The 27963-nt window shown below is 55.9% G+C and overlaps 2 protein-coding genes and 1 long non-coding RNA gene across 5 annotated transcripts; 1 reads left to right on the top strand and 2 right to left on the bottom strand.

Annotated features, from left to right (window-relative positions):
• Positions 1-650: 650 nt before the first annotated feature.
• Positions 651-14004, top strand: RNF207 (ring finger protein 207). Its single transcript, XM_027110373.1, has 17 exons — positions 651-841; positions 1487-1619; positions 2814-2958; positions 3056-3137; positions 3212-3287; positions 3366-3491; positions 3941-3987; positions 4251-4323; positions 4390-4458; positions 4977-5045; positions 5131-5228; positions 5984-6170; positions 6342-6527; positions 6800-6851; positions 7165-7282; positions 11918-11998; positions 13190-14004. The coding sequence occupies exons 1-17, from the start codon at positions 651-653 to the stop codon at positions 13356-13358; spliced, it is 1902 nt and encodes a 633-aa protein (XP_026966174.1). The 3' UTR covers positions 13359-14004.
• Positions 8197-9055, bottom strand: LOC113622271 (uncharacterized). The gene is made up of 3 exons (XR_003433470.1): positions 9045-9055; positions 8260-8369; positions 8197-8216 (listed from the first exon to the last, which is right to left on the bottom strand). It is a non-coding gene; the product is annotated as an uncharacterized LOC113622271 (long non-coding RNA).
• Positions 14005-14710: 706 nt separating the features above from the next.
• Positions 14711-23625, bottom strand: ICMT (isoprenylcysteine carboxyl methyltransferase). Of its 3 annotated transcripts, none has more exons than XR_003433468.1 (6): positions 23393-23625; positions 22458-22546; positions 21380-21549; positions 20373-20590; positions 17736-18163; positions 14711-16909 (listed from the first exon to the last, which is right to left on the bottom strand). XR_003433468.1 is itself a non-coding variant. In XM_027110374.1 (5 exons), exons 1-5 carry the CDS (start codon positions 23585-23587, stop codon positions 17981-17983), a joined length of 855 nt encoding a protein of 284 aa, XP_026966175.1. In that variant the 5' UTR covers positions 23588-23625; the 3' UTR covers positions 14711-17980. The 3 variants fall into 3 exon arrangements, 1 of the variants encoding a protein (XP_026966175.1); XR_003433469.1 differs by having other exon boundaries at positions 14711-15421; XM_027110374.1 differs by having other exon boundaries at positions 14711-18163.
• Positions 23626-27963: the final 4338 nt, after the last annotated feature.

Here is a 27963-nt window from a genome sequence, read left to right as displayed (position 1 = left end):
GCCCGCTCTGCGCGGCGCTCCCGCGTCTCCGGGCTCCGGGCTGTGTCACCGCGGGCGGGGTCCAGTCCGAACCTCGAACCCTTGCCCGGCGGGGTCCTTTCCAGCCGCGCGTTGCCGCCTCTCCTGCTCCGGGCGAGGGGAGCAGTGGCCGCGGCCGTGGCCGTAACCGGAGCCCTGGGTCACAGCGGCGGCGAGCGCCGAGATCCGTCCAGGTTTTCGGCTCGAGGCAGCAGGCGCCAGCCTCGGGAAGGTGGACGGGGGCACCGCGCGCGAGGCTGGGGGCGCCTGGCGCGGAAGGGGTGTCGGCTGCGGGTCACCCAGAGGACACCGGGAGGGGAATTCCTGGGGTGGGGGGGAGGGGAGGGGGGGAGGCCCGGGGAGGCTGGGCGTTGGGTAGGAGGCACCGACTGACCTTCCAGGGCTGCCGTGGAGAGGCGGGGAGGGCGGCGGCACAGGGTCTGGCCCCTCCGCGCGCCTCCTGCCCGTTCTCCCCGCGCCCGGAGCTCCAGCCCCCAGCCCCGGACCCTCGCTGCTCCCCGCTCCACGACCGCTGGACGCCGCGCGTGGTCCAGCGGGCCAGGTAGGAGGGAGGAGGCGCCGGGGCAGAGGGGCCGCGGGCGCCCCCCCGCCCTCCTGCGCTGTGCCCGAAGATGTCGGGAGCTATCTTTGCGCCCCTGGAGGGCCCGGGCGCCCTGGACGCGGCGAGCGGCCCCCCGCTCGTGTGCCCGCTGTGCCGCGCGCAGTACGAGCACCCCTGCCTGCTGGACTGCTTCCACGACTTCTGCGCCGGCTGCCTGCGCGGCCGCACCGCCGACGGCCGCCTCGCCTGCCCGCTGTGCCAGTGAGTGCCTCGAGCCCCTTAAGACGGGAGACTGGCCCCGCTGGGCTGGGACCTAGGTGCTGGGAGGGCAAGGCTCTGACTCCCTGTGGAGAGGGCTGGGAGAGGCTGCCCGCAGCCTGCACCTCTCTGCCAGAGAACATGAAGGCTCCAGCCCATTTTACAGATGGGGTAACTGAGACCTGGGGTTATGGCCCAAGGCCTCCCACAGAAAGTCAGGGGGCGAGGGTGGGCTAGAGGGCGCGTGCTGTCGGATTCAATGCTGCTGGAGTAGGGGATCTCAGCTCAGCGTCTGGACACTCCCAGTAACTCACTTGGGGGTCCTGAAGTCTTTAGTCAACACAAGCAGGTTATGTTGGCTCAAGTTACCCGGGGTGGCCCTAAATTTGCCCAATGCCATGAGAGGGGGTTGAGGGGAGCCTTCTGCCTTTGACACCCTGAGTCGCCAGCCCCGTCCCAAGATTTCCCTAGGACTGGAAAGGGACGGGGTCGGAGAGCACTGGCTGAGGTATTTACAGACATCAGACCTGCAGGCATCCCACCTCCCGCCGCCCTATTTTTAGCTCCAGACTGGAATGTCTGGAGTAGGAAGGGGGTAGGGAGCCTTCGGGAAGGGGCCTCTGGATCTTGGCTGGAGCTTCTCCGCAGACACCAGACGGTGGTGAAGGGCCCCAGCGGGCTGCCTCCGGTGGATCGGCTGTTGCAGTTCCTGGTGGACAGCTCAGGGGATGGTATGGACGTGGTGCGCTGTGCCAACTGCGACCAGGAGTGCGGCAAGCAGGCAGGGGCGCCTGGGGGTGGGGTGGGGAGCGGAGGGTGCCAGGTTGCACTGTCCTGACGCCTGCAGTGTGTGCCATGTCATCAGAGGATCACCCATCAGGGCATTCTCCAACGCCTCTCTAAGGCACCCTGTATCCAGAATGTGGGCCCCATTTTACTGGTGTGGAGACTGAGGTCCAAAACAACTGCCTTGGGCCAACACCAAGATAGTTGCAGGGGTTAAGGCTATTTCGATTTGGGGAGAGCTTACTGGTGCCCAACTCAGAACACAGTTGTGAATTGGAACAGGAAGGGCATGCCAGGGCACAGGCCTAGGCCAGCCCTCTGGGGTCCGCTGCTACCTGGGTAGCTGTGGGCAGCTATCAACAGCCCAAGGGGAAGTGAGGACATTGTGCCGTTGGGGAGGGGCGATCCTGAAAGACCAGGGAGCAGAGGACAGGCTTCAGGCTGGACTGTGAAGGGCACGCGAGACTCTCTCTGGCCTGTGGAGGCTGGACCAGGTATTCCAAATCCCAGGAGGATGTCCCTGCAGGAGCAAAAGGTCTGGGAGGGCGGGCAAGTTCTAGAATATGTGCTACGCAGAAGTACAGACATAACCAGCAGGAGGTGAGGGGCTGGAGGTCAGGAGAGCATGGGGAGGAAATGGCCTTGAGTGCCAACGTAGGAAGTTGGGGGTCTGTGCTTTCATAGCCATTACTGGGGTCAGTGCCCTGGACTCTGAGCCCTGGGGAAGGGCACCTGCAGGTCTTCACTCCTTTTCGCCTCCCAGCCAAGTTCCCACTCCAGATGGCCGGCGTAGGCATCCATGTGGCTACTAGTGAGGGCGCCAAGGCGGGGCTTCACACACACACAGGCGTACACATACGTTTTTGTTATAGGTGAAATGTTTTGCAAAGGCAGTGCCTGCCCTCCCCACAACCCCATGTAACCCCCTCCGCAAGACCGTCCTGGGTAACTGCTCCTTACTGGACCTACTTACCTATTCTCTGAGCCTCAATATTCTCGTCTGTAAACTGGGTACATGAGAGCGCTGCGCGTTGGGGTTACGTGAAAGGGCTGCATGTGACCGCGCGCCTGCCCCAGGCCGGGGCCAAGACGCACAGCCACGACGTGCGGAGGCTGCAGTTCCCTCGCGGGCTGTGATGGGATCAGGCTCCCAGTTCACGGGCGGGTTGAGCCCGAGCTCTGTCCGCAGGACGCAGAGACCACGTACTTCTGCAACACGTGCGGGCAGCCGCTGTGCGCGCGCTGCCGCGATGAGACGCACCGGGCACGCATGTTCGCGCGCCACGACATCGTGGCCTTGGGCCAGCGCAGCCGCGACGTGCTCCAGAAGTGCAGTGAGTGCGGCGTGCCGGATGGGGACCAGCGCTGGGCGGGGATGGGGGCGGGCACCGGCCGGAGCCCTCACCGCCGCACTCCCTCCCTCCGCCGCAGCACTGCACGCCGAGCCCTACATCATGTTCTCCACCGACAAGAAGTCGCTGCTGTGCATCCGCTGCTTCCGGGACATGCAGGGGTGGGTAGAGGGCGCGGGAGGTGAGGGGGCTGGAGGGTGGCCCGGAGCAGGGATCATCCGCGGGCTCCCCGTAGGGAGAGCCGGGCTCACTGCGTGGACCTCGAGTCGGCGTACGTGCAAGGCTGCGAGCGGCTGCAGCAGGCGATGCTGGTGAGCGCGGGGTGCCCGGCGCGCCGGGGCGGGGGTGGAGAACGCGCGCCCACAAGGCTGAGGCCGCCCTGTCCCCAGGCGGTGAAGGCCCTGCAGACCGCCACAGGGGAGGCCATCGCACTGCTGCAGGCGATGGTGGACGAGGTGCGACGCAGCGCGGCGGATGAGGAGGCTGCCATCCACGCCCTCTTCGGCAGCATGCAGGTGAGGGGTAGGGGGGACTAGACAGCCACAGGCTGAGCATCCTTACCAGCCATGGCCGGTGCCCGGGACACAGGGCAGGCCCCTCCCCCCGGGGGCCCGTGTGGAGTTTCCAGTGTAGCAGGGCAGCAAGTCTTGAGCTGCTTTCAGAAGTTACTTAATCAATCGTAGCTGCCAGGAGAGTTCTAGAGGTGGAGCATGGGCCTGCCCCAGGCTGGCGCTGGTGGTGAGAGGGCGTCAGGGAAGACTTCCCCCAGGAGGTGACATTTAAGGTGAGGGCACCAGGGCTCTCAGGCAGTGAGATGCAAGAAGGAGGTGGCCCGGGCAGCAGCGCTGGTGGGCTGGAGAGAGCCAGCCTAAGCAGCTGTGTGGCTGGGGCCCAGGGGACTGGGAGAGCACTGGGAGGTGGCAGGGCCGAGTTTGCCCAGCCAGTAGCAGACCTTCCCTCCCAGGACAAACTGGCAGAGAGGAAAGCGCTGCTGCTGCAGGCTGTGCAGAGGTGAGTGGTGGCGGGCTCTCCATCCCCTGCCCCTTGACCTCCAGACACCTATCTCATAGCCTGGGCAGGCGCCGGCCCACCCTGGAGAGCAAGACATCCAGGTGTCTACGGGTGAGGAGGAAAGCTCAGGGCTCAGGGAAGGGGTGTCGAGGAAGGATGCACAAAGCTGGTGGGGAGATGGAACCACCCAGCTCTGAGCCCGCCCCCAAAGTGGGGGTGGGCAGCCCTCCCCTTGGAGATGAGGCTGCCTGCTCCTCCCCCAGCCAGTATGAAGAAAAGGACAAGGCCTTCAAGGAGCAGCTCTCCCATTTGGCTACTCTGCTGCCCACCCTCCAGGTAAGGGGAGCTGGGGGCGCAGGGCCGGGCACCCAGCCCAGGCACTGAGCAGTGTCCCTCTCACAGGTCCACCTGGCCATCTGCTCTTCCTTTCTCAGCTTGGCCAACAAGGCTGAGTTCCTGGACCTGGGCTATGTGAGTGCCCACAGCTTCTGTGTCTCCCCCCCTCCCCACCAGGAACCCACCCTGCACACCAGAGCCCCCCACCTCAGGGCTGGGCAGCCTGTTACCTGGAGGCTGGACCAGGGGGTCTTTGGGTAGCCCCCTCTTCCACACCATCATCTACAAAACATTTAGGGGCTGGCTGAACCCCTTTTAATAGGACAGCAGGGAATTCCCTGGCGGTCCAGCGGTTAGGACTCCACCCCGTTCAATCCCTGGTGGTCGGGGAGCTAAGATCCCGCAAGCCACGCAAAGCGCGGCCAAAAACTAAATAAAAAAATAAGAGGACAACAAAGCCTGGAAGGGAGCATAAGCCTCTCCCCCAAAGTGCATTGTGTCTACTGGAGTCCAGACCCCCCAGTCTTTCCTGTGGATTTGGGGGCAGGGGTGGTGTGGAAGGATTGGATGGCAGGTGAAATTCTAAAGACGGACGCGTCCTCCGGTCCTCCCGCCTCCCTGTCACCCCCACGCCCCCACCCACCTGAGCGCAGGAGCTGGTGGAGAGGCTGCAGGGCATCGTCACGCGGCCACATCGCCTACGGCCCGCACAGAGCAGCAAGGTGGGCGGGGCCGCGGGGTGGGCCGGGCCGGGGGCGGAGGCCCGCGGAGTTTGGAGCTGCCTCGCGAGTTCGTCCGTCCCCCCAGATCGCCAGCGACCACCGCGCCGAGTTCGCGCGCTGCCTGGAGCCGCTGCTGCTGCTGGGACCGCGCCGGGCGGCGGGTGCCGGGGGCGGTACCAGCACGTGAGCCGCAGGGGCGCCGGGACAGGGAAGGGGATGCGGGCACAAGGTCCCCGTTGGGGTGGGGGCCGCCCTTCCCAGCTCGCCGAGCTCCCCGCGCCGCGTCTGGGCTCCAAAGATGTCCACGCGGGAGGGAGAGTCCGCCCAGCCTGGAAACAGCCGTCGGGGCCGCCCTGGATCGGAAGCGCGTAGCTGACCTGGAGTGGATCCAGGCCAGGGGTGGACAGAGGGACTCAGGGGCTCCCCCAACCGCCGCCGCTGCACCCGGACTGGGGTGCCTAAGCCCTGAAAGGAAGGGGTAGCTTAGGGTGGGGCCTGGGTCTCCAGAAGCCGCAGGGCGTCTGACTTCCGCGGGGGGCGGGGCCCAGTCTAGAGAGCTGGAGACCCCGGGGGAGTTAGGAGAAATGCCTAAGCTGGATGTGTCTGCTGAGAGCTCCAGGGCCCCAGGCAAGGGATACTGGGCGTCAAGCCAAATTTGCAAGGTCGAGTGTGTGTGAGGGAACGTGCTGTCTGAGGGTATCCTGGTGGACTCTTCTGCACATTGGCATCACCCTCAGGATTTAAAAAAAATACCCTGCTGATGTCATTGGTCTTGGGTGTACACAGCCTTGCATCAGGTGTTTTCAGAGCTCCCGCGTGGTTGTGGTGTGCAGCCTGGGGTGAGAGGGTTGAGAAGGCTGAGAACGCGCTGGGAGGCTGGGGGAAGGGAAGACCCTCCGGAACCCCCACGTCTACATCCACACTAGTTCTCTCCCCAGGCTAGCAGGGGGCTCGGGCCCCAAGGTGCTGATGGGGCCCAGCTGCCCCTCCCCCGTGGGAAAGATGTTGGGGTCACCGGTCCAAAAGCCCACGCTGCACCGGTCCATCAGCACCAAGGTGCTGCTGGCGGAGGGCGACGATTCACCCTTCACGGAACACTGCCGCCATTTTGAGAACTCCTACCGGGTGAGGGGGCCAGGGACCTGCCAGCGGGGAAAGGCCCCACCCCTTCTCGCCAAGGTGCAGTGGCCACATCTAGTCCTGGCCACCTGGCCTGCAAGCCGTCCCTCCACTGAGGCCCCCGCAGTGCACCCAGCCTGCAGGAAACACAGGCACTCACGCGGTCTCTCCCCCCAGCGCCTGCAGGCAGAGATGCAGAACCTGAAGGACCAGGTACAGGAGCTGCACCGGGACCTCACCAAGCACCACTCGCTCATCAAGGCCGAGATCATGGGTGACATCCTGCACAAGTCCCTGCAGGTGGACACACAGATCGCCTTGGAGTATGCTTCCGTGGAGGGCATGAGAGCAGTCTTCCAGGAGGTAGCCCTTCCCGAGGAACCTCCCTCCCCTGCGGCCCCACCTGTCAGCATGTACATGAGCTACCCCAGGACAGGAAGGGGGAGGAGGACCTTGGCCTGGTGCCCCAGGAGGCCCTCGTGTGGCAGGCTCTGGAACCTGGGCCTTTGCTGCCTGGAACCACGGGAACTGGCTGGGAGTGCCCTATGGCTCTGAGTAGCTGGAGGACAGAAATGCTGTCAAGGGAAATTCCAACTCACGGCCACGTGCGATATCCAACTTACTTTCTCTTTCAGATTTGGGAGGAATCCTACCAGCGCGTGGCTAACGAGCAGGAGATCTATGAAGGTCCCGGGCAGCTGGGCGCACCCCTGTCCTGGAGCTAATCCACATGCTTTCAGGGGCAGGAAGCCAGTTACCCACTAACCAGATACGAACCCCCGTGCTCTTCCCCCTAGCTCTTGACTTTGCCTCACAGCTGCTAACTGGCCCCCAAATGATCTGAGATCAGGATTCAGTAAGTAGGACGCCTTCACAAGTCTTACCTCACTCTTTAATTAGAGGTAATCACTGAAATAGTTGGGTTATTTAGATGGTTCAAGGCTGGAGAGTAAGAATTTGAAGCCAACAAGACCTAACGCTCTGGCCTGGGCCCCCACAGCCCAGCTCCATGACCTTCTCCAGCTGAAGCAGGAGAATGCCTACCTGACCACCATCACCAAGCAGATCACGCCCTACGTCCGCTCCATTGCCAAGGTGAAGGAGTGGCTAGAGCCCAGGTGAGAGCAGGGAATGCTGCGGGGGAACCAAGACACTTCAGAATGTGCGTAGGAAAGGTGCCACACCTCTGGGAGAGCCCCTTTCCGGGAAGTCAGTGGGCCAGGTCATGAAGGTTTAATCAGGGCATCTGGGAGGACCAGGTGCTGGACATCTGCCAAAACACAGAATGAGCAGCCTGCTCTGAGTTTCTGCTTCTAGGCACACAACTGCCCATCTCTTTACACCTTGGGGGTGTAATGAGGGTCCTCAGCTGATCCAGACAGCAGGACGCAGAGCAAAGAGAACTTCCCCAGTACACGGTTAAGACGAGTCTAGATGGGAACCTGGACCAGGCTCTCAGCACCACACTTGAGCACTGGAGGTGTTAACAGTGGCAGAGGATTTTGGGTGGCAGGTCCTCAATGTGCCTGCCTCTCAAGTCTGAGCCCCAGGGTGGTTGCCCTGTAGGGCTGGTACACAGTGGTCAACCTAGCCTCTCCCTCCACCACCCTCCAGGGGACTCCATTTGCCTCACTCCAAAGTGAGATCTCCTGATTCCCACAGGACACGTGTCCTCTTTCATGGTTTGGTGAAGCCCATCCCCCAAGCAGCTCCTTGAGAAAGGGTACAGAGAAGGGACGTGTTTTGAACAGCGTAAGGCTGCAATATCTTTATTCTGCCTTTGCACTTGACTGATAGTTTTGCTGGGTATTGAATTCTAGATGGAAATTCTAAATTGGAAATGATTCTCCTTCGAAGGCATCACTCTATTGTCTTCCAACTTCCAAGGCTATCTTTGAGAAGTTTGAAGGCATTCTGATTCCTAATCCTTGTAATGTGACCCACTTATTCTCCTTATTTATTTATTTATTTTAATATTTATTCATTTATTTATTTCGGCTGTGCCGGGTCTTAGTTGCGGCACGTGGGATCTTTAGCTGCGGCATGCGGGATCTTTAGTTGGGGCATGCTGACTTCTTAGTTGCGGTGTGTGAACTCTTAGTTGCAGCACGCATGCGGGATCTAGTTCCCCAACCGGGATCGAACCTGGGCCCCCTGCATTGGGAGCACAGCGTCTTACCCACCGGACCACTGGGTAAGTCCCCACTTATTCTCTCTTCAGAAGCTTGTGGCATCTTCTCTGCTCCCAGCGTTCTGAAATTTCACGTTGGTGAGGGTCTAGTCCCGTCCATTGGGTAGCGGTGGGTCCTTTCAATCTGGAAATTCATGTCCTTGTTTGGGCATATTTCTTCTTGAACTGGTTAGTTGATTTTCTGCACTTTTTCTCTTTCTGGAATTCTTATTGGCTATTGGCCTTCTGGGGCTGGCCCTCTGATATACCATCTCTTTTCAGTCTTGTTTTCCACCTCTTCATCTTTTTGCTATACTTTCTGGGAGATTTCCTCTCTTATCTTCTGACTCTTCTATTTAGTTCTTCTTTTTTTTTTTTTTTTTTTTTTTTGCGGTACGCGGGCCTCTCACTGCTGTGGCCTCTCCCGTTGCGGAGCACAGGCTCCGGACGCGCAGGCTCAGCGGCCATGGCTCACGGGCCCAGCCGCTCCGTGGCATGTGGGATCTTCCCGGACCGGGGCACGAACCCGCGTCCCCTGCATCGGCAGGCGGACTCTCAACCACTGCACCACCAGGGAAGCCCTAGTTCTTCATTTTTGAAGAAAATTTCCAAGAGCTCTTTTAAATGTTTTAAATTGTTTTTCATTTCCAAAGAGGTGTTTTTGGTACCCTGACTGCTCTTGTTACACAGCATTCTGTTGCTGCATGGACAGAATATCTTACCCCTTTGGGGGCCGATACATGTTTTTTTGCTTTTGTTTTTTTAAGTTTCCTTCTCTCTGAAGTCTGTTTCCTCCAAGTTACATTTTGTTTATTTAGGTTTCTACCTTCCCTGTTAAAGGCTTTTCTCAGCTGTCAGGAAATCTTCAATTACCGGTTCATGTTAGGAGTTGGGGTGGAGGAGAGCAGGCTGGAAGCTCTGAGCACATGGGCGGTGCTTCGGTGTAAGGGATCTGGGTGGGCAGCGTTTTTTGTTTTGCTTTATCTTACTCTTGATGCCCCAATGTCAGTTTTAGATCTTTGCCCAGTTTCCTTGCTGGAATGTCACCGTATGGAGTATCTGTACACACAGCTGACTTTCTGTCTTTCAGTAGTTCTCACGGTGTGTCGCACCCTCCCAGAGACTAACCCTTCAGTATTGGGGGTGGGGGCAGCGGTTCGGAGGTAGGGAATCCTGACCTTCATCGTCCTATTTCAGTCCCACCCTCCTTGCAGAGGCATTGGGGCTACCCGTTCCTGGGCCCCCTGAGGATTCTGTGGTGGGAACTGGTCGGGCCTCCGTCGCTCAGGTCTGCTGAATTAGTGACCATTGTCTATGTGCTCTCCAGTTCCAAAATTTTGCTGTTATCCTTTCCTGCTGTCAACCTGGAGAGGTTTTTCCCCCCTCATTGTTTTGGTCCCTTTACTAGTTTTAATGAGTTCGGGGAAGAAGGAAAAATTAGAGTGTGTGTGTGTGTGTGTGTGTGTGTGTGTGTGTGTGTGTGCGCGCGTGCGCGCAATTGCTGTATTAATCCAGAACTACCAAGCCACCTTTAAAATGACTATTTTAACGTCACACTGAGAGGTTGCACTCATCATGCCTTCTGCACAATTTGGATCAAATCCCTGTCCAGCCAGGACTAGTTACAGTGTCCTCCTAAGCTGACATTTACTAAGCAGTTTACTCCAGATACTGTGTGATTCCATTTATAAAACCTCAAAACCAGGCAGAACTAACCTCTGGTGTTAGCAGGTAAGATTGGGATTATCCTGGGGGGCCTCTGGGTGGAGGTGACATCCTGGTGCCGCCTACCCAGCCTGTTCACGCTGTGTGCGCGTTCTAAGCCGTGCTCTTACCATTGGCGTCCTTTCCCTTCTGCGTGCTCTGCTTCGGTGAGCAGCTGGCTTCAAGTAGGGTGCTCCTGCCTGCCTGCAAGGGGCAACACCCCGGCAGAGTCACATCTCTGGGGGGAAGTGGCATCCGTGCTTGGTGTCAGCACATGGAAAGCTCGGGCAGGAGCCCAGCTCCTGGAGGTTTGGGGCAAGCAGGGAGGCTGCCTCTACCCTTCTTCACGGCACCGCTTTCCAGGTATCTGGAGCTGCCCTCTGCTGCCTCCCCTCCCACTGCTGGCAGCTCACACCAACCCCACCCACCAAATCTGCTCCTGTTCCATCAGCAACCTGTGGGCTACATCCCTTGGCCTCGAAGCAGCACTCGTGAGCCTGAACTGTCTGTCACCTTCATCACACTCTTCTTTTGCTTCTAAGACGCCCCACACTCCCGGTGTGGTTTTCCTCCTGCCCCTCCAGCTGTTCCTCCTTCTTTCATTTTTTTTAAAGGGAAAGAGAACCTTTTTAAAATTTTTATTTATTTTAATTTATCTTTATTTATTTGGTTGCACCAGGTCTTAGTTGCGGCTCGCGAGCTGCTTAGTTGTGGCATACGAACTCTTAGTTGCAGCATGCATGTGGGATCTGGTTCCCTGACCAGGGATCGAACCCGGGCCCCCTGCTTTGGGAGCGCAGAGTCGTAACCACGGGGCCACCAGGGAAGTCCCCCAGCGGTTCCTTCTTAGTCTCTTTGGCTCTGGGCTCTGCCCCCTTGGCTCAAGGCCCCAGTGTCAGTTTTCCCCAGGGCTCAGTCCCAGGCATTCTTCTTATCCTACGCCCTCTCCTTACGGGGCTTCACCCAGTCTCCTGGCTTTAAAACCCCATGGTATTGCAGATGACCCCCAATCCCCCTCCCCAGCACAGATCTGCCCAAGCTCTAGACTCATCTCCAAGTGCCCCTTCCTGGGAGAGTCTCCTCTTGGTGGTCTCAGGGCACCTCAAACCCCACAATGGCCCCGAACTTGGTTTCCTCCCCGCCGAACATGCTACTCCTGTTTCATCTCAGTGAAGGCATCACAGTCCCCCAGGTGCTCAAGTAAAAAGCCCAGGAGACTTGGATTCCTTTCTTTCCCTCATCCCTTATTGCCAACCCATCCTCAAGTCCTGTTGACTCAACCCTCTTGGTCCGCCTGCTTTGTCTCGACTGTGACCCTCGGTCCAAGCCGCCGTTGCCAAGCCCCGCACCCTGGCCCCTCCAGCATGCCACAGTCAGAGGTCTTTCTAAAGCCTATCGTGCTGGGGCCTGAAAGCCCTTCTGGGACCCTCTCTGCCCACCTCTGCCCACGTCGGCCCCTCCCCACACCCCAGGCACAGTGGCCTTTCAGTCCCGCAAAGAAGCTAGACTGGCTGCCACTTCCCTGCCTCTGCCTGGAATGTTCTTGCTTCTTCTTGTTCCATGGACCTCATCACCCAGGTCTCGTCAGCAGGGAGGCCTTCGCAAACCACCCTAGTGAAAGCAGGTCTCCCTCACTGTCACTCCCCACCATCCGTCCCGCTGGGCCTCCTTCCCAACCTTGGCGCGTCTCCCCCCGCAGAACGGGTCTCCCACGAGAGCAGGGCCCAGCCTCTCTCGTCCACTGCCGTGGCCCTGGCCCTCGGTAAATATTTGAGGCCCAAAGTGTTTGCTCAAGTTCGGTGTCTGTGCAGTGAGCCTAAGTACACGCTGGCTGGCTCTGCTGCATCCGCATTCCTGGGAACTGCTTTCTCTCACGCAGGTTTCAGGCCCCTGTGGATGAACCGTCAGACCATCTCCAAAACACGCATGATGATGGCGTGAACGGCGAGGCCCAGGCCAGGTAAAGTGAGTCTTTCCAACCTGAGCGGGCAAACGATGTAATCTCAGAGACAAATACAGGCGACAAAGACTGACCTCCGGTTTTCTTTTGGTCCCAACTTGCCACTGACCAGCTAGCTCTGCGGCCTCAGCTGGGCCTCAGTGTGTAAGATACAGGGTCAGGGGGGTTCTTAAACTGGGCGGTGCCTTCAGACAGATGACCTCGTAGATGACAGATGTGACCCTGATAGACGTGACGTTAGGTTTATAACTAGGGACAGCCGTGGTTGCCGCCCGCCCAACCCACACCTCTGAGAGCGCAGGCTCCTACGCCACTGCGACTCGAGAAAGAGAGATCGAGGGTTAGTTCTTCCTGTGAGAGAGCACGGCTGCTCACTGGAGCCACAGTGTTTGCCAAAATGACTGCCAGAGGGAGAGGAGAATGTGCATAACAGATGTGTCACTATCACAGGCTGATCTTTTCGTAGTTCTCTGGAGTTGTAGGAAGTCAGAGCTAAAAGGGCCTGGGGGCAGGGAGAGGTCTGCTGCATCTAGAGGCACCACGGGGTTGGTGACAGAGCAGAAAGCAGCCCTGCCCTCCCAGGCACCATGCTTCAGGGGAGGGTCAATTCAAAGAGCAGGGTCACCACAAGCCACTGAAATGGTCTGCACTGCCAATGTTTTGGCAACTAAAAGTCATCAGAAGTGAGTAAGAATCCTTTAGGAGGGGCTTCCCTGGTGGCGCAGTGGTTAAGAATCTGCCTGCCAATGCAGGGGACACGGGTTCGAGCCCTGGTCCGGGAAGATCCCCCATGCCACCGAGCAACTAAGCCCATGCGCCACAACTACTGAGCCTGCGCTCTAGAGCCCGCGAGCCACAACTCCTGAAGCCTGCTACGCCAAGAGCCCGTGCTCTGCAACAAGAGAAGCCACCGCAATGAGAAGCCCACGCACCACAATGAAGAGCAGCCCCCGCTCACCACAACTGGAGAAAGCCAACGAGGACCCAATGCAGCCAAAAATAAATAAATAAATAAATTTATTAAAAAACAAACAAAAAAATCCTTTAGGAGATGATGTAGTTAAGGTTCTGTCACCCGCTGGTGCCTTCCCGGAAGGCTGGCCGTCCTGAAAGCCTCTGCCTGGGTGGATTTTAGCGCTGGGACACAGTGAGACGGGAGCAGAGAGGAGCTCACATTAAGTGTTTCTTTAGGAACGATCCAGGGAGTGTCTCGGAGAGGAGAGAGAAGACCTCAGAGCCGAGAAACAGCCGGACCCTGAGCAGCCTCGCAGAAGAGCCTCCACTGAAAAATAAAGATGCTCACAGACCCAAAGCGAAAAACGGGGGTGACGTCCCCACATGGAGAGAGCGCCCAGCTTAGCGTGGGACTGCTCCCGGAGGTCGGGCGTCTTACAACGTGCACATCAACGCTGGGATATTTAAGAAAAGGCGGTTCCCATCATGCTTTTCTGTTTAATGTGTAATAATCACGCATCAGCAGAAAAACCCAGACACTCTCTGCCAGGTCCCAATTTCAGGTTCTTTGGCTTGAGCCAGACTTCGTGTTGCCCCGAATCTTGGTCCTCACCAAGGTGACTCGGGACGGCATCCCAGTCGGCGTGGAAAACGTTACCTGAGTGAACGTCCAGCCGGAAGCCCCTCACTGCCCCTGCACCTCCCTGGTGTCTGTGTGCTCGTCCCGTGAGCGCCCGCTGTGGTGGGGTGTGCACCCGTCTGAATTTCGGGTGATGAGACCCGCCCACTGTGCAGCACCTGCCCTACCACAGAGGAATCCGGCTCTGCCTGACGCACAGCCCCACTGTTCTCCGGGCGCCGCTGGAAAGTTCCCCCCGCTAATCTGAGCGCTGACTCAGCATAGGGGAGAAAACCCTTTGCTCCAGCTTTTCTCACTGTAGGGCCAGGGCTGAGCACATAAAGCAACGCGATAGCACCTGGTGGCCTGCGTGGCAGGAGATGGCCTCCGTCACGACTTCCCCACCGCTGTCCCCGCCTGTCACTCTCCTGTGTTCACCTTCTATAGATATTAAAGCACGATTCACCAGCAACTTCGCTCTAGTGGTTTTCCACTCCTACCCAGTACCCATTTTATCAAGCGGAACTTAAACAAAATGCTTAAAAAAGAAAATTAACCTGCATGACCTAAAGTGTAAAGTTTCAGAGGCAAAACGATGCCCAAAGAATCATGCTTTAAGCAAACATCAGCTTGATTCAGTGGTTCAAACGGCGAGTGGCTTCTACGTGCCAGGTGGGCCTGCAGGTCAATACGCTGACGCATCCGCCACGTCCGTACCCAACACCTCCACACCTGCTCTGTCAGACGTTCCCGTCCCAGAGCATCACAAACGTCCACGGTAGCCTGGGGGGCTGGAGGAACTTGTCATTACAAACTGGTTAGAGGTAGGACTTCAGAACAGAATCGAGGAGGCAAAACACATCTGGTTTTACGCTGTAGGCCTTGGACATTTCTTAGCCAGAAGCAAAAAGACCTTGAGAGTTTCTGGGGGCTTCCCTGGTGGTCCAGTGGTCAAGACTCTGCACTCCCAATGCAGGGGGCCCGGGTTCGATCCCTGGTCAAGGATCTAGATCCCAAATGCCGCAACTAAAAGATCCTGCATGCTGCAACTAAGACCGGGCGCAGCCAAATATATAAATAAATAAATATTAAAAAAAAAAAAGTTTCTGAATCCCACACGATCATACTATTGTTCATAGTGAAATCAAGTACAGCTTTATTTAAGCATTGGAAATAATTTCTGTGAAAGAAAATCCAATATTTAAATAAACATTTCTGCATGTAAAAAGAAGAGTAATTACCCCATTAGGTTACTCTCCTAGCCTAAGCTACGGGACAGTCCTGCAGGGGCAAGCGCTTGGGACCGAGCCCAGGACAGGGCGTCAGGCCCCCACAGCGGGGCACAGACAGCAAGCCTCTCGCACCATGCCAGACAGGCTGGGGTCGCCTGGCCTCACCAAGTCACTGCAGAAGCAAAACACAGAGGGAGGGCACAACTATCTAAGGCAGTAAGAAAGTGCAGAGAAGGGACAGTGGTTCACTGTTCCTGTCACAGAGGGGCTGCGACCAAACGGAGCTGCAGTCGAGACCCTACGGAACCTCACGTGTCAACACGACCGGTGGGTTTAGCGACGTTCCCCCATCATGTTAATCACCCAGAGTGCTAAACAAGTGGAAGGGATTGATAAAGTTCACTTTGTAGGTTTATGCAGCAGTTTATGACAATGAAGGGCCGGCGGGGTGCGCTGCCTCCTGCCCTCTGCCAGGCTCACCTACAACCTCGTTTCAGTAAACCACCGGTCTCGGCCCCAGCCTGCAAACCCTCGTGAAGTGTTTCATTTTGCACTGCTTCAAAATAGCTTTGTTCTGTGCAGTGCCTATTTTCCATTTCAGAGTCTCCGCTTTGAAACCTGCAATGGAAAAAGAAATCTCCTGACGGTTTCTTAATTTGAGGGGACCGGTGATGTGGCCTTTACCCAAAGTAAGCTTTCGGGAATACCCAAAAAGCCTGTACCCCATTAACCTGATTCTCTTCCTTGTGCGCTGTCACTGCTGAACTTATAAAGGTAAAAATAACCTGAAGATCTCAGTGCTAGATGAAAGTCAATCACTTGCCAAATCCTGCCCCTAAGTAGTTCATCTCTGATCCCCAAGTAATTGCGGACTTCCGCCCTGGGTTACAAATCAGGGTGGGAACTTGCTTGTGGAACTGCTCTTTCAAGCAGAGCAGAATGTCACGTCCAGCCCAGGTGGTGTGACAGCAGCATCTCCCTGCCGACACCAGGGCCTGCCTCCTGAGCTCCAGGCCTGGCAGGCCGGCGGAGGAAGGACACACCGTCAGAGGCCAACACCTCCGGCCTTACTGTCCACAAAGCCAGGGTCGTCACTAGCTCCTCTCCATCTGCTAAAGAGACAACTTCACGACCCCCACTGGTAATGAAAGCTGGGTCCTAACCTGCTAGATGCAGCAAGAAAGAACTTTCCCTCAAAGAGCTGGGGGTGGCCGCCAAAACCCCAGCTACACCCTCCTCAGTTTTGCAATCCTATGAAGGGGAGTGTATTTCACTAGGAGTGGTCTGCAGAACAAGGTTAGCACTGACTCAAGTCCTCAAACACAGTAAGTGCATGTTGATGTCCCGCCGGGCAGTGTTCCCGCCAGAAGAATCTGCCGCGAGACCCTGGCTGCTGCCTGGGCTGTCTGCCTGCGAGACCTCAGGAGGCCGAGGCTGGAATCTGTCCGGTCCTCAAACCAGCAAATGTCACACCTGTCAGCGATGAACCTGTAAACCTCTTTGGTATATATAATGATGAAAAACACTAATTAGGCCATGAAATCTAGAAATAAGTTAATATTTCGAGTTGGTAGAATGCTTTTTTGAACACACATTCCCGGTATCTGGTACAGTGAGTCAAATGTCCATTTTTGTGTAATTCATGCAATACTGGTTTCGTTTATGTCATCTCTGTCACCAAAGTAGTAAAAACGTTTGACATTGTTCTTCTAAGTCTTCACAAGACCCCTGCGAGGTAGGTGGTATTGACCCCATCCTACAGATGGGGAGGTCTAGGCACGGAAAGGTTTAGTGGCTCCTTGAAAACCGCGTCGCGTGGCGTGGCGTGGCGTGGCGTGGCAGCACTCCAGCCAGGGGCCGATGCCACCTCTGATTCACGCTCTGTTGGTGCCACTGCAGGACTGCATGGAAGGAATTCACACCGAGAGCAAGTTGCTCTCTGGTCCAGAATTCAACAAGGGTCTCAAAGCTTATATGTTTGACTCGTAAAGCCAATCTTCCCGAACTTGAACAACAAAAGCACTGACTAAATCTCAGCTGCGATTATTTGCCCTATTTTTTTTGAGTTGGCTTGCTGGAATTTCATAGTTGTTTATGCTCAAACCCCTTTGGAAAAGACAGTTTGAAATGGCATTAGGGACGATGGAATTTTGAGAACAGAACATAGAAATCAATGGTTAACAGATTTAAGTCAAAACACAAAAATATAAGCTATGATAGAATAAGAAAAAACCCCAAGTAAACGGAGAGCGGTATTTCTCAACGTTTAACAATGCCTTGCACAGAGCAGGTGTCCAGGAAGCATTTTTTTTGGATAAAGGAGAAATGACACACCTTTGACATGCCTGTCACTGGTAACAGCCCCCTTCTGGGAGGAGCCAGGACCCAGGAAAGCCACAGGGGCCCACAGTGTCCCTGGCCCGGGGAGCCCTGGTAACACAGAGCAGCAGCTGAGTCATCTGGAGGTGTCTGTGCTGCCTTTCTGCCAAGTGAAAGGTGGGGCTCACACGCCAAGCGAGTCCCCTGAGTTCGTACTGCTGTTTTTGAAAACAGGTAAGTAAACAGGATGAGATATATGAAGAGCCAAAGTGCCTTATAAGGAAGTGTCTTTAAAATTGTAGAGATGCTCATGCACTTAAGGACAGAAACAGGGAGGTTAAAGCTGTGCTGTTTGTGTGTTTCGGTCAAAGGAAGGATTCTGAATGGGTTTCTAACACTAGCAAGTACTGGTGCCCACGTACCCCTTCCTGCTGCAGGAGCCTCACTCAGCATCAGGAGTGAGCCCACCTCTCCCCAAGGGTCTGGGTTACAACTTAACAGCCCTGGCCTCGTGGGGGATGGAGTGTGGCCGAGGCTCTGCCCAGGCGCGTCGGGGGTCACTGCCAAGGACTGCGGTTATTTGCTTCTTGTCCACCTTTAATCTATGTCCTACCTTGATGCAGCCCGGGAACAGGCTGCTCCGGGCAGCGGGGAGGTGGGAGTCGGGGTGGGAGTGGGGTCCTTTGGTCCTAAGGCCTTCTGACCATTTGATCTTGAGTGATATTCCAGAAGAGTCACTGGTGACACACAAAATGATTTAAGAAAGTCCGTTCTGCAGCATGGCCGACAGGAAGTAGTTCCATCCCACGCTGCCTGGAGCGGGGGGGCCCCAGCCTGGCCTGGGCCGCCCAGGGCCTATCATAGCTCCACCTTGACCCCCTTTATGAAAGGCAGGCCCGTGGGCACCCGCTTCTTATACTCCAGGTACTCGTCTCCAAAAAAGTGAATCAGCGAGATCTCCTCCTCCTCTGTCCGGTCGCGGAAGAAGCGCCACACTGTCAGAGCGTAGCTCACGCCGCAGATGGGGTTACACAGCACCACCTGGCGAAGGGACACAGGGTTAGTGCACTGGGGTCAGTGTGACCCGAAACCCTGAACTCTAGCGGCATGTGCTGCTCTCCAATGACCACGGAGGACTTCCTGCCAAGGGCCCAAGAAACTCTTGAAACATCACTAGGGTCTTTGAGACCCTGAGCCAGGGTGCCATTAACGGAAACCACACCATCACTTTCACAACAGGGCTAAACACCCATCACTGTAGCTTTCGTTCGTACGCTTTTCTGTTGTTCCTCTTACCCAAGAGATACCTAAAAACTGAAAGGAAAGAGCAACCTCCTGGATTTCAACCCCCAGGCAGGGGTGCTGGCAACTCCTGCCTCCACCCCCATACGTGAATTCCCATTCCAAGCACCAATGCCTTCCCGCGTGGCTCCCAGCCTGCCCCCTTCCTAGCACGCTCCCTCCCACCCCACAGCTGCCTGGCCCCCTGCCTCTGGCCCCCGCAACCTTCCTGCGTACGTGCCGTCGATACACTGCTATCAGCTGAGCCCCCAAAACCACTTCTTCCATCAGATCACTCCCCTGTTCAGAAAGCACGAAGGCCTCAACCACGCCTCCTTAGCCCGGCTTTCGCAGCCCAGGAAAGCAGTTCCTCGGCCCGCTTCTTCTGTGTAGCTCAGGGAGCCCACTGACCCACCCCTGCCCCCTCCAACGGACCCCCCGGCCCCCGCCCGGGACGTACGTCTTCCCCACATAGGTGACCTCACTTCTTCTCACCACTGTTTACTGAGCACCTACTGTGTTCCCAGCACATGCCAAGCCCTTTACCACCAGCCAGTAAGCCATTCGACGCCCAGAGCAAGCCTCTTGAGTAGCGCTGCCGCCCCTGCTTAACACGCAAGGAAACGGAGGCCCATCAGTTGATGTTAGAGTCGGACCGGCCCCACCCGCCCGCCAGGGACCCCAGAGCCTGTGCCGCCACCGCCAGCAGACCCTAGGGCGGGGTTCCCAGTCTCAAGCCACAACCCGTCATGGAGCCAGGAGATCAATCCCGTGCGTCAGAAACGGCGTTACAAACACTAACAAGATAGGAAACAGAGTGTTTTGTACACAGTCAGGGTGAGTGTTGCTCAGGAAAGATCTGTGCAGTTGTTACACACACTTGTGTGCTGGGTCACGGTGTAGAAAGATCTATAGGCAAAGAAGTATGAAAAGCTGTCCAGTCCTAGAGCACTTAGGTTTATTAGTTATAGCACTTACGGCAAATTACATGATTCCACTACAGTCAACCTGTTCCCGGGGAATGTGATTGTTAATGCGGCAGTCTTAAGTTTCAGGGTTGCAAGTTTTCACACAAATGCTGTGCAGTAACCTACTACACCACTGGGGGTCACCAGAGTGCCCCCCCATACCATGCACTGCAATGGGATGCCTGGGGGACCGGACTGGATGTTCCCAAAGAGGTGATGAGTTTTCTAAGCTGTATCCACATTCTCTGTCCAAGTTCTTCTAGGACTAAGAAAACAGATTCAAGAGACAATGCTCAAGAAACAAGGCTCGGTCTGCAGCCTGAGACAGAGCAAAGCTCCATCGCTCATGTTAAACCTGACATATGACCCTGGGCTCATCCACAGCAGCCTCTAATGAAAATCAGCTGAGCTGCCCCTCGAGTGGCAGAGGGCTCTCCCCAAAGCCCCATGTCTGTCCTCAGCCCACTGGGATGCTCCAGCTCTAAGTTAAAGAGGCAGAAAAGGGGTACGACAGAGGGGGTAACGGCACCTAGGATCGCCGAAAGTTTACAAGCTTAGGACACCCAGATTTTAAGTACATAGCAAAAAGCGCTAAAGACCAAATCAGTTCTTTTGACTTTTATTTAACTATCCCTTGAAACGTGGCAGGGAACACGTGTACCTATTTAAAAAGGACCAACAGGGAATTCCCTGGTGGTCCAGTGGTTAAGACTCCATGCTTCCACTGCAGGGGTCCAGGTTCAGTCCCTGCTAAGGGAACTAAGATCCCACCAGCTGCACGGCGTGGCCAATAAATAAATAAATAAGTAAACACAACACTTAAAAAAAAAATAACCACAATGGCAAACAAATTAAAAAGACCAACAACTTCGTGAATACAGTGAAATCTACTGAATTATACACTTTGAAATGGTGAATTTTATGATATTTAAATTATATGTCGATTTAAAACATATTTTTAAAAACTTTAAAGGAGACCAGTATCGTATCTGATACCATACCTGGGTTCCGATACTCCAGTAAAACCATCCAACATAAGAAGGATGCCGGAACCAAGCGTATACTCCGCTTGTCACCAGAGTGTGGGTGTCTGACTTTTCATTCTGCACCACGTGGTTGAAATTGGAACCAGCTGTAAACATCGCCGCTTTCCGCAGACACTCTCCAAAGACCACCATCAGCAGCCCCGTGGCGCTGAGCCAGGTGATCTGCTTCAGTTCTGCAGGAGAGGGATGGTGACAACCGGGGAGTGAAGACCCTGGACTGCTGAGTTCCCCTCTGCATGCTTAAAATTAACCTATGTTTCGAAAGACAGGAACACTAGAACACATGCTAGTGGGCAATCGGCATCTGTCATCACATTAAAATTTAATTATACACAAAACACATTCCGCTAAGTTGTGCTGTTCACCCATTCACGTTAAACCGCCAACAGCCCAGTTAGAGCGTCATGGCAAAGAGGTGACAGGCTCTCATCCACACACACCCCCGCCACACGCTCCCATCCTTCCTCTGGGGACAAAGACAGCTAAGTGAAGCCGAGAAGGGTCCAGTGTCTCCCGCCTTGGCCCTTTACTGAACCTTAGGAACTACATACATTTCATTTAACTTGCTGTGGAAAGTTCAGTGTCAGAGTAGGTTCCAGATGCAGTAGTTTTTGCTAATAAAATTTTTACATGAAATTTCTCAAGTCACAGAAAATGAACAGATCCGAATCTTCTGACTGTAAACCTGGTATTACAGCTATCAGAGATTGGGACTTCACGTTAAATGGTACACACTACGTCCTTCAACGCTTAAAGCGTAAGGTCAACATATCATCCATTCAAACTCCAGAAGCGGAATTCACAAGTGGAGCTTGTCCTTTATAAAGAGCTTAGTGAGGATAGAGGTCTGGGGAAGATCACTCGGGGAGATTAGACCTGAGAGGTGAACCCACGTCACTGTCCTGAGGCCTACGTGGAAGCCACCCATCTCCCCTGCAGAGGGGAAAGCAGGGCACACTGACCTGGCCAGAAGATATTTTCAAGTGTGAACTCTATCCAAGAGGAAAGAGCTGCTACTGTATACTCCACACTGTGATTCAGGAGAAAGGAATCCAGGGACAGACTCTTGGGATTATTGACTGCTGTGACTAAGTACTCAGAATAGTGGAACAATGACAGGGAGCACATATACCTATTTCAAAACAGAAAGAACGAGAGGTAAGTTGGGGCAAGGGAATCAAGTTAGCCTTTAAGTCCAAGTACAGATTTGGTCTGAACTGTCCCTGAATTCTATGATGAGGGCCTGCTGTCACCTGTCTGAGAGTGGACATCAGGCACCCACATGTAGCATTATTCCCTGAGGTTTGCAGAAAGTGGGGTTGTAAAGGGACTATGTTTTTGAATGTCACAGGAGGGAAAAAAAGAAAAAAAACCAAAAAACAAAAAACATAGGTTAGGAAGGCACTATGGGCCTTCAGCCTTTTTTAAAATGACACTACACACAGTAAAACATGGAAGAAGTATCAAAATAAAGTAGTGATGTATGTCGAATACAAAAATTCAAAAAACTGAAATAATTCCAGCAAAGAAGGATTAGATGGCTCAGAGTATTGATAGTAGGAGATAAAGCTTTTTACCTTGAAGCCACTGGTTCATATCCAGGTCAGGGACTAGAAGGCTCAAGGGACTGAAATCATAGTGTAGGGAAAAATCCTACACTGGCCGTGGGGGAGGCACTAGATGTGACCTAATAGAAATTAGAGACGGAAAAGGCCTGTGAAGACGAGCCAGAGCCTTGCCCCTTCCTGTCACTGAGGACCAGTACCCTCTTCTGCAAGGGGCTGGTCACATTACTGAAGGTGCAGCAGATGAGAGCACCTATGGGAAGGGTGCCAGGGAGACCTGTTTCCACCTGCGACAGAAGCAACCAACGGGCACAAGTTCTCAAGGTTCAAGATGCGGGAATCTAGGAAGCTAGAGGCCTCATTCCCTTAGAGCCCTCACTAGCCTTCAGCCAGCCAAGGATGCGGGAATATCACTACTGACCCTCTGAGCCGCCCACCCCCACCTCAAAACTGTCATTCCCAAAGCACTTCTTACCAGCCAAAGTGGTTCCAGGAAGACTGGCTAAAACTGAGTAGCACTCCACAGCCAAACACAAAGCCAAGGAAACAGGCTCGGATGGCTATCTGAAACGGACCCAAAAGAGGATCAGTCACCTGGTTGTTCACAGAGCATACATCGTACTTCCTGGGATAAGCAGGCCACCCGCAAGTCCATGGAGCCGATTTGCTCAGAGGTTAACAGGGTGAAGCACGGCTGCCTGGGTTCAAACCCCAAGCCCACCCCTCTATGGCTCTGTGGCCTTAGGCAAGTTACTTAATCTCTCTGGACCTCGGTTTCCCCATCTGCACAATGGGGATGACAAGAGTACCTACCTCTGAGGACTGCTGTGAAGATTACCCATGTAAAGCACTTAAGACGAAGTGCTTCGTAAGTAAGGTTTAGCTACCATTCCTATTATGATTGTTATTGTCACTCAGGGCTGTGGGAAAACTGCGTTAAACCTAGCTTATTGGCCGGATTCTCCCAAGTCCATGCAGCGAATCTGGTCGGGGCAGCCGGGACTCTGCGCCCAGCCCCCTCCACGTAACTGCGGGGGCCTCTGACCTCAGACTTGACAGCAGGTAGTTCTCCACACCTTAAATTACATAAAAGAACTCGTGGGCCCGCTCACTCCCCACCCCACGTGCATCTGCCGCAGCTGCTGAACGGCACCAACCGCAACTTCCCACCCACTCCGCCGGGTGGAGGGGGACCGCGACCCACGCCCCCCGGGACTGGCAGGGAGGGGGCCCTCCTGCCACCTGAACTCGCAGCTGCTAAAAGACGCGGCCGGGGGAGGCAACCACTCTCGCAGGCCGCGCTCTCGGCAGACCCGGACCTCGACCCCGGGGGGACGGTGCCCACGCGCCGCGCCCAGCCCGCCCGGCCCCCGGTCCCCGCCCCGGCCCTCGGCCCGGCCCGGCCCGCACCTGGTAGCGCGGCGGCCGGTAGAGCAGCAGCAGCAGCGCGTTGAGTCCAGCCACGTAGAGCGCCAGCCCGGTGCGGCCCTGCAGGCCGGCGCGCGTGAGCAGTGGCAGCGCGAGCACCGAGGCGCCCAGCAGGAAGGTGGCGAGGCTGAGGCGCGCCTCGGAGCCCGGCGGAGCCCGCGCCGCGCAGCCCGCCATGGCGCAGGGCGGCGGACCAGCGGGCGGCGGCCCCAACTGTAGCCTGGGGAAACCCGCCCGCTGCGCCTGCGCACTGCGCTGCCGACGCCGGCCGGGAAGGGCAGCCGCCCAGACCTGCGCACCGCCGTCGAGCTCTCGCGATACCGCCGCGCCGCGCGGCGGGGGCCCGAATTTGACAGGAGCGCCCCGCCCCGCCCCGCCGTCCCCCCGGGACCCCCTGACCCAGGCACAGCTGCGGCTGGCGGGCGGGGCCGCGGGCAGTCTGGGTCCTGGGCCAAGAAGTTGCCGGCGGCGTCTGCCAGGAGTCGGCCCCAAACTCCAGAATGTCCCCATCCAGAGAAATCACGTGAAATCTAAAGCACCCAGCCCCCGCCCCCGCCGCTCACGGGCCCCGCGCGATCCCCGGCGAAACCGACAGTCCTGGGCATGCGGGCGCGAGCCGGCGATCTGCCTCCACCCCACCGCGCCCCGGGGGTGTCCGCGCGCAGAGACCACCCGCCTTCGGCAGGGTCTCCGAGCGCCCGCTGGGCGCCCAGGCTGCGGGGACACTACCCTTGGGGCATGCACGCAGCGGGGTGACCGCCCACTTCAGTTCGTGTCGAGGGAGAATGTTGGCCGACGGTGGAAATCCTCAAGACATTACGTTTTTTTTATGCAGCATGCCAAACTTTGCAGTGTGATCCTGACTTCACTTGGGAAAAAGAGAAGCATATGTGTGAGCCCGGGAAAAATGTTTGGAATAGAAGCCAAAATTACTTCACAACGATAATCTTCAGGTGGTAGGGACTCTGGGAGACTTTTACTGTCTTTTTTTATATGTTTTTGTATTTTCCATATGGTCCACAATCAATCTATATTACTTAGGAATTTTTCCTTACTTTACCGTCGCGGCATTTTGGAACTTCCTGGACAGAGGATCCAGCCCGTGCCCCCTGCAGTGGAAGGGCTTAGTCTTAACCACTGGAGCGCTGGGGAAGTCCTGTTCCTTAATTTTTTAAAAGGTAAATGCCTCCACTTCCGGGCGCTCAAAAGGCCTGATGGAGGAAAAAGGCAAGTAAGCAAATGACTAGAATAAACAATGGTGGGATGGGGGTGGGTCAGGAGCCTCGTAGGGATAGAGAGGGAATGGGAGGGACCCCAGGGAGAGGCCCGTGGGTGGGAGCGTTAGGAGTGTGCCCGGAAGAGTCGGTACTGGCAGCCCGCCTGAGACTGGAAATGAGAGCAAGGACATCTACAGAAGGGAGGGGACCGAGTTTTGCAGACACAGAGGCAGGAGGAAGCAAGCCTGAAGCGGGATAGGGGACAGGCCCTGGGGGAGGCTGGAACCCAGAGTAGTGGGTCAGAGAGCCATAAGGGCAGGTGGGCTGTGAGCTGCCGTCAGCCCAGTCTGCCTCTGAGTCCCTGGCCACTCTACGTTCCTGTGTCCTTGCAGGACCAGGCAGGAGGCCTGGTGTCTGGAAAGCTGGGTTCAGGGAAGGGTGGAGAGCCTACCTCAGCAGCGTTGTGAGCTCGGGCAAAGCAGCTCTGTGAGCCTCAACTTCCTATAAAATAGGGATCCTGATTTCACGGGTCTCACACCAGTGTTCTGTAAACCCAGTATCATGTTTAAAATGTGCTCAGGGGGCTTCCCTGGTGGCGCAGTGGTTGAGAGTCCGCCTGCCGATGCAGGGGACACGGGTTCGTGCCCCGGTCCGGGAGGATCCCACATGCCGCGGAGCGGCTGGGCACGTGAGCCATGGCCGCTGAGCCTGCGCGTCCGGAGCCTGTGCTCTGCAACGGGAGAGGCCACAATGGTGAGAGGGTCGCGTACCGCAAAAAAAAAAAAAAAAAAAAAAAATGTGCTCAGAAGACATTTGCTAAACTCGGTAGATGGGAACTGAAAGGAGATTTAATGTTTTAAAATCCAACGTCACCCAGTTGCAGCACCATGTGGGAAGGAAGCCTGGACTATTACTGGGGACTGAGAGCCAGGGTCCTGCCACTGTCCCCTGTTTCTACTGTCTCCCCCCACTCAGGACCTCTCCTGCATCTCCAGGACACCTCAGGGCCACTAGAGGGTGCTCACTGCACCTTCACTCCCGGGAGTGAGTCTGGTCCTGGGGCAGAGGGCTGCTCCCAGGAAGCTCCTTTTCTGGCCCTTGGTATCTGCTCTCCACGCTGACTTATGGCAGGGGCAGTCCCTGTTCTGGGGGGCACAGAGTAACATGTAATGCAGATTGGAAGGCTTGAGGAACTCTCTCTTCTCTGCCCATCAGTTCCTTTTAGACCATACATCTCCATCAGTCCCAACTTGGAGAAGGGAGAAAGAAGGGGGAGGCAGTCCCCTTCCAGGTAGGGCCAGACCAGCGGGAAGGGGAATTTTTAGAAGTCACTAGAGTTGCTGAATCTGTCAGGGCCTGGGGGTTCACAGAGGAGTGATGGAAGGGAAAGGCAAGTAAACGAATGTATGTACACACTGGCATAGACCCAGAGCAACAAAGTCACACAGAGAGATACACAGGCACACAGAAAAACAGTAATTCACAGAGATATAGACAGAAACACAGAGACCTGCTTTCCCACCAGAGAGGAAAGCAATCTGATCAAACATGTCCACTCTGCACCCAGCTCTCCCGTGTCACTCCATTTTGTCCTCCCCTAGGCTAGAGGAACAGCACACCTACAGTAATATAAGAAAATAAAGAGAAACCAGTCAGCCTGGAGATGCCTTGCTTTCCATTTTTTCCCCTCTAAATAAGCATTTGAATGTGTTTTGTTCTAGGAGCTGTGAGGCAAGCACAAAGGGAACCCTTTCTCATGCAGGAAGTTCCCTCTCTAGGGCCTCCCCTCCCCGCCCCCCAATCCAGCCATCCACCCACCAGCTGAGGTGGCTTTCCATCCTGGGCCCAAGTGGGGATCCCTCTTGTTTTAAAAAGCCATCAGAACCATGTTGACTTTTCCAAGTTAAGCTGCAGGCTGAGGTGAAATTAGGCTCCCTTTTCTCAAACAGGGTTGCTTTACGGAGAAAGAGGAAATGCAGGAAGGGGGAATGCTGCAGAGCAAGCAGGAGAAGGGGCAAGGATGGGTGTTAGCCAAGCAGCTCCATCCACACCAGCTTCCCAGGATGAAGGGCTGGCTCCTGTCCAAGCCTGACACCAAGTAGGAAACAGCTCTGGAACTCTGCCTCTCCCTCCTCCCTGATGGTGGGTGACCTCCTGGGACTCCTTGTCACTCACAGGCCTCTGCCCCATCCACTTCCCACGTGGAGGCCAGGAGGGGCCTGTCCAGTGTGGCTGCAGCTTGCTCTGATCCTCCGAAAGCTGTTTTTTCTTCCCCTCCTCTGGCCATTCCTCACTCCAGGCATGAAAGCACCCCCCCCCCCCCCCCCCCCATCTGGTAAATGACTCTCGTAATTTATGAGCAGATCAGCCCAACGTGCATAAGTCATATGTGCACAAAGGGGCCGGGTAAATATTTACAGATTAGAGCCAGCTGGGGAGAAGCACAAAAGGCTGGGACAGTGAGGGTCTCCCAGAATTCACTCTCTCTGAGCTGGGCCAGCCCGGTTCAGTGTTGATGCCCTCACCGGAGTCCCAGCCTTTGTCCCCTGGAGGGCCCTTGGCTGCCGGGCTATTCGGAGTCCTAACCCAGCCAAAGAGAGTTAAACAATCGCAGCCTCTCCAACCCCATCTGGAGACAATCGGCTGAGTCATTTCTGAGCTTTTGCTGTGTCCCAATAGTTAATTACATGGAGCAATCGCTTCATTCCATTTAGAAGTGCATCCTGGAGGCGGAGGCACATTTCTCCCTCCAGTCACTGCACAGGCAGTGGCCTCCGCAGCACCTAACAGCTCGGGTAGCTTTAAATACCTGGGGGCTGCAGGAAGGCAGGGGTTCCCATCCAGGGCCTGCATCGTTCTGTAATGTTCTTTCTTTTACCAAAGTCAAGAAAACCAAATGGAGGAACAGAGGACAAAAGGCACAGGTCACTTTGGGCCTTAAATTCCCCAGCCTGAGGAAGCCACGGGCTTTGAGTAGCCCTGGAAGCCCCCAGAGCTCTCCTGAGTTATAGAAAGAATTTTTCCTGAATGAGCAGAGGGCAGCCTGTGTCCCCCCAGCGCTCTGCCTGGACCTGTGCTCCTTTCCAAGCCCCCTGGGAACCCCAGAGGCTAAAGATGGAAAGGGAGTCGGTGGCCTACATCCCGGCTTGCGTAAGCCGGGTTTCTAAGTTGGTCCATGCCCTTGCCGGCTGCCCGAGAGCGCTTGGTCCTGGTTGCTCTCAGAGAGGACGAGGTGAACCCGCAGCCGCTCCCCCTACGTCGGAAAACGCCTCCCCAGCCTCTGCACGCGCCCTCGGAGCCCAGCCTGCCTAGGGTGTGTAGGATGCCCAGACGCAA

This window comes from Aethalodelphis obliquidens, unplaced genomic scaffold (genome assembly GCF_003676395.1).
Source record: "Aethalodelphis obliquidens isolate GAN/ISIS:26980383/991018 unplaced genomic scaffold, ASM367639v1 scaffold9, whole genome shotgun sequence".
Classification (NCBI taxonomy): Eukaryota; Metazoa; Chordata; class Mammalia; order Artiodactyla; family Delphinidae; genus Aethalodelphis; species Aethalodelphis obliquidens.
Note: the sequence above shows the minus strand (reverse complement) of the source record. Positions and strands in the feature narration are given on the sequence as shown.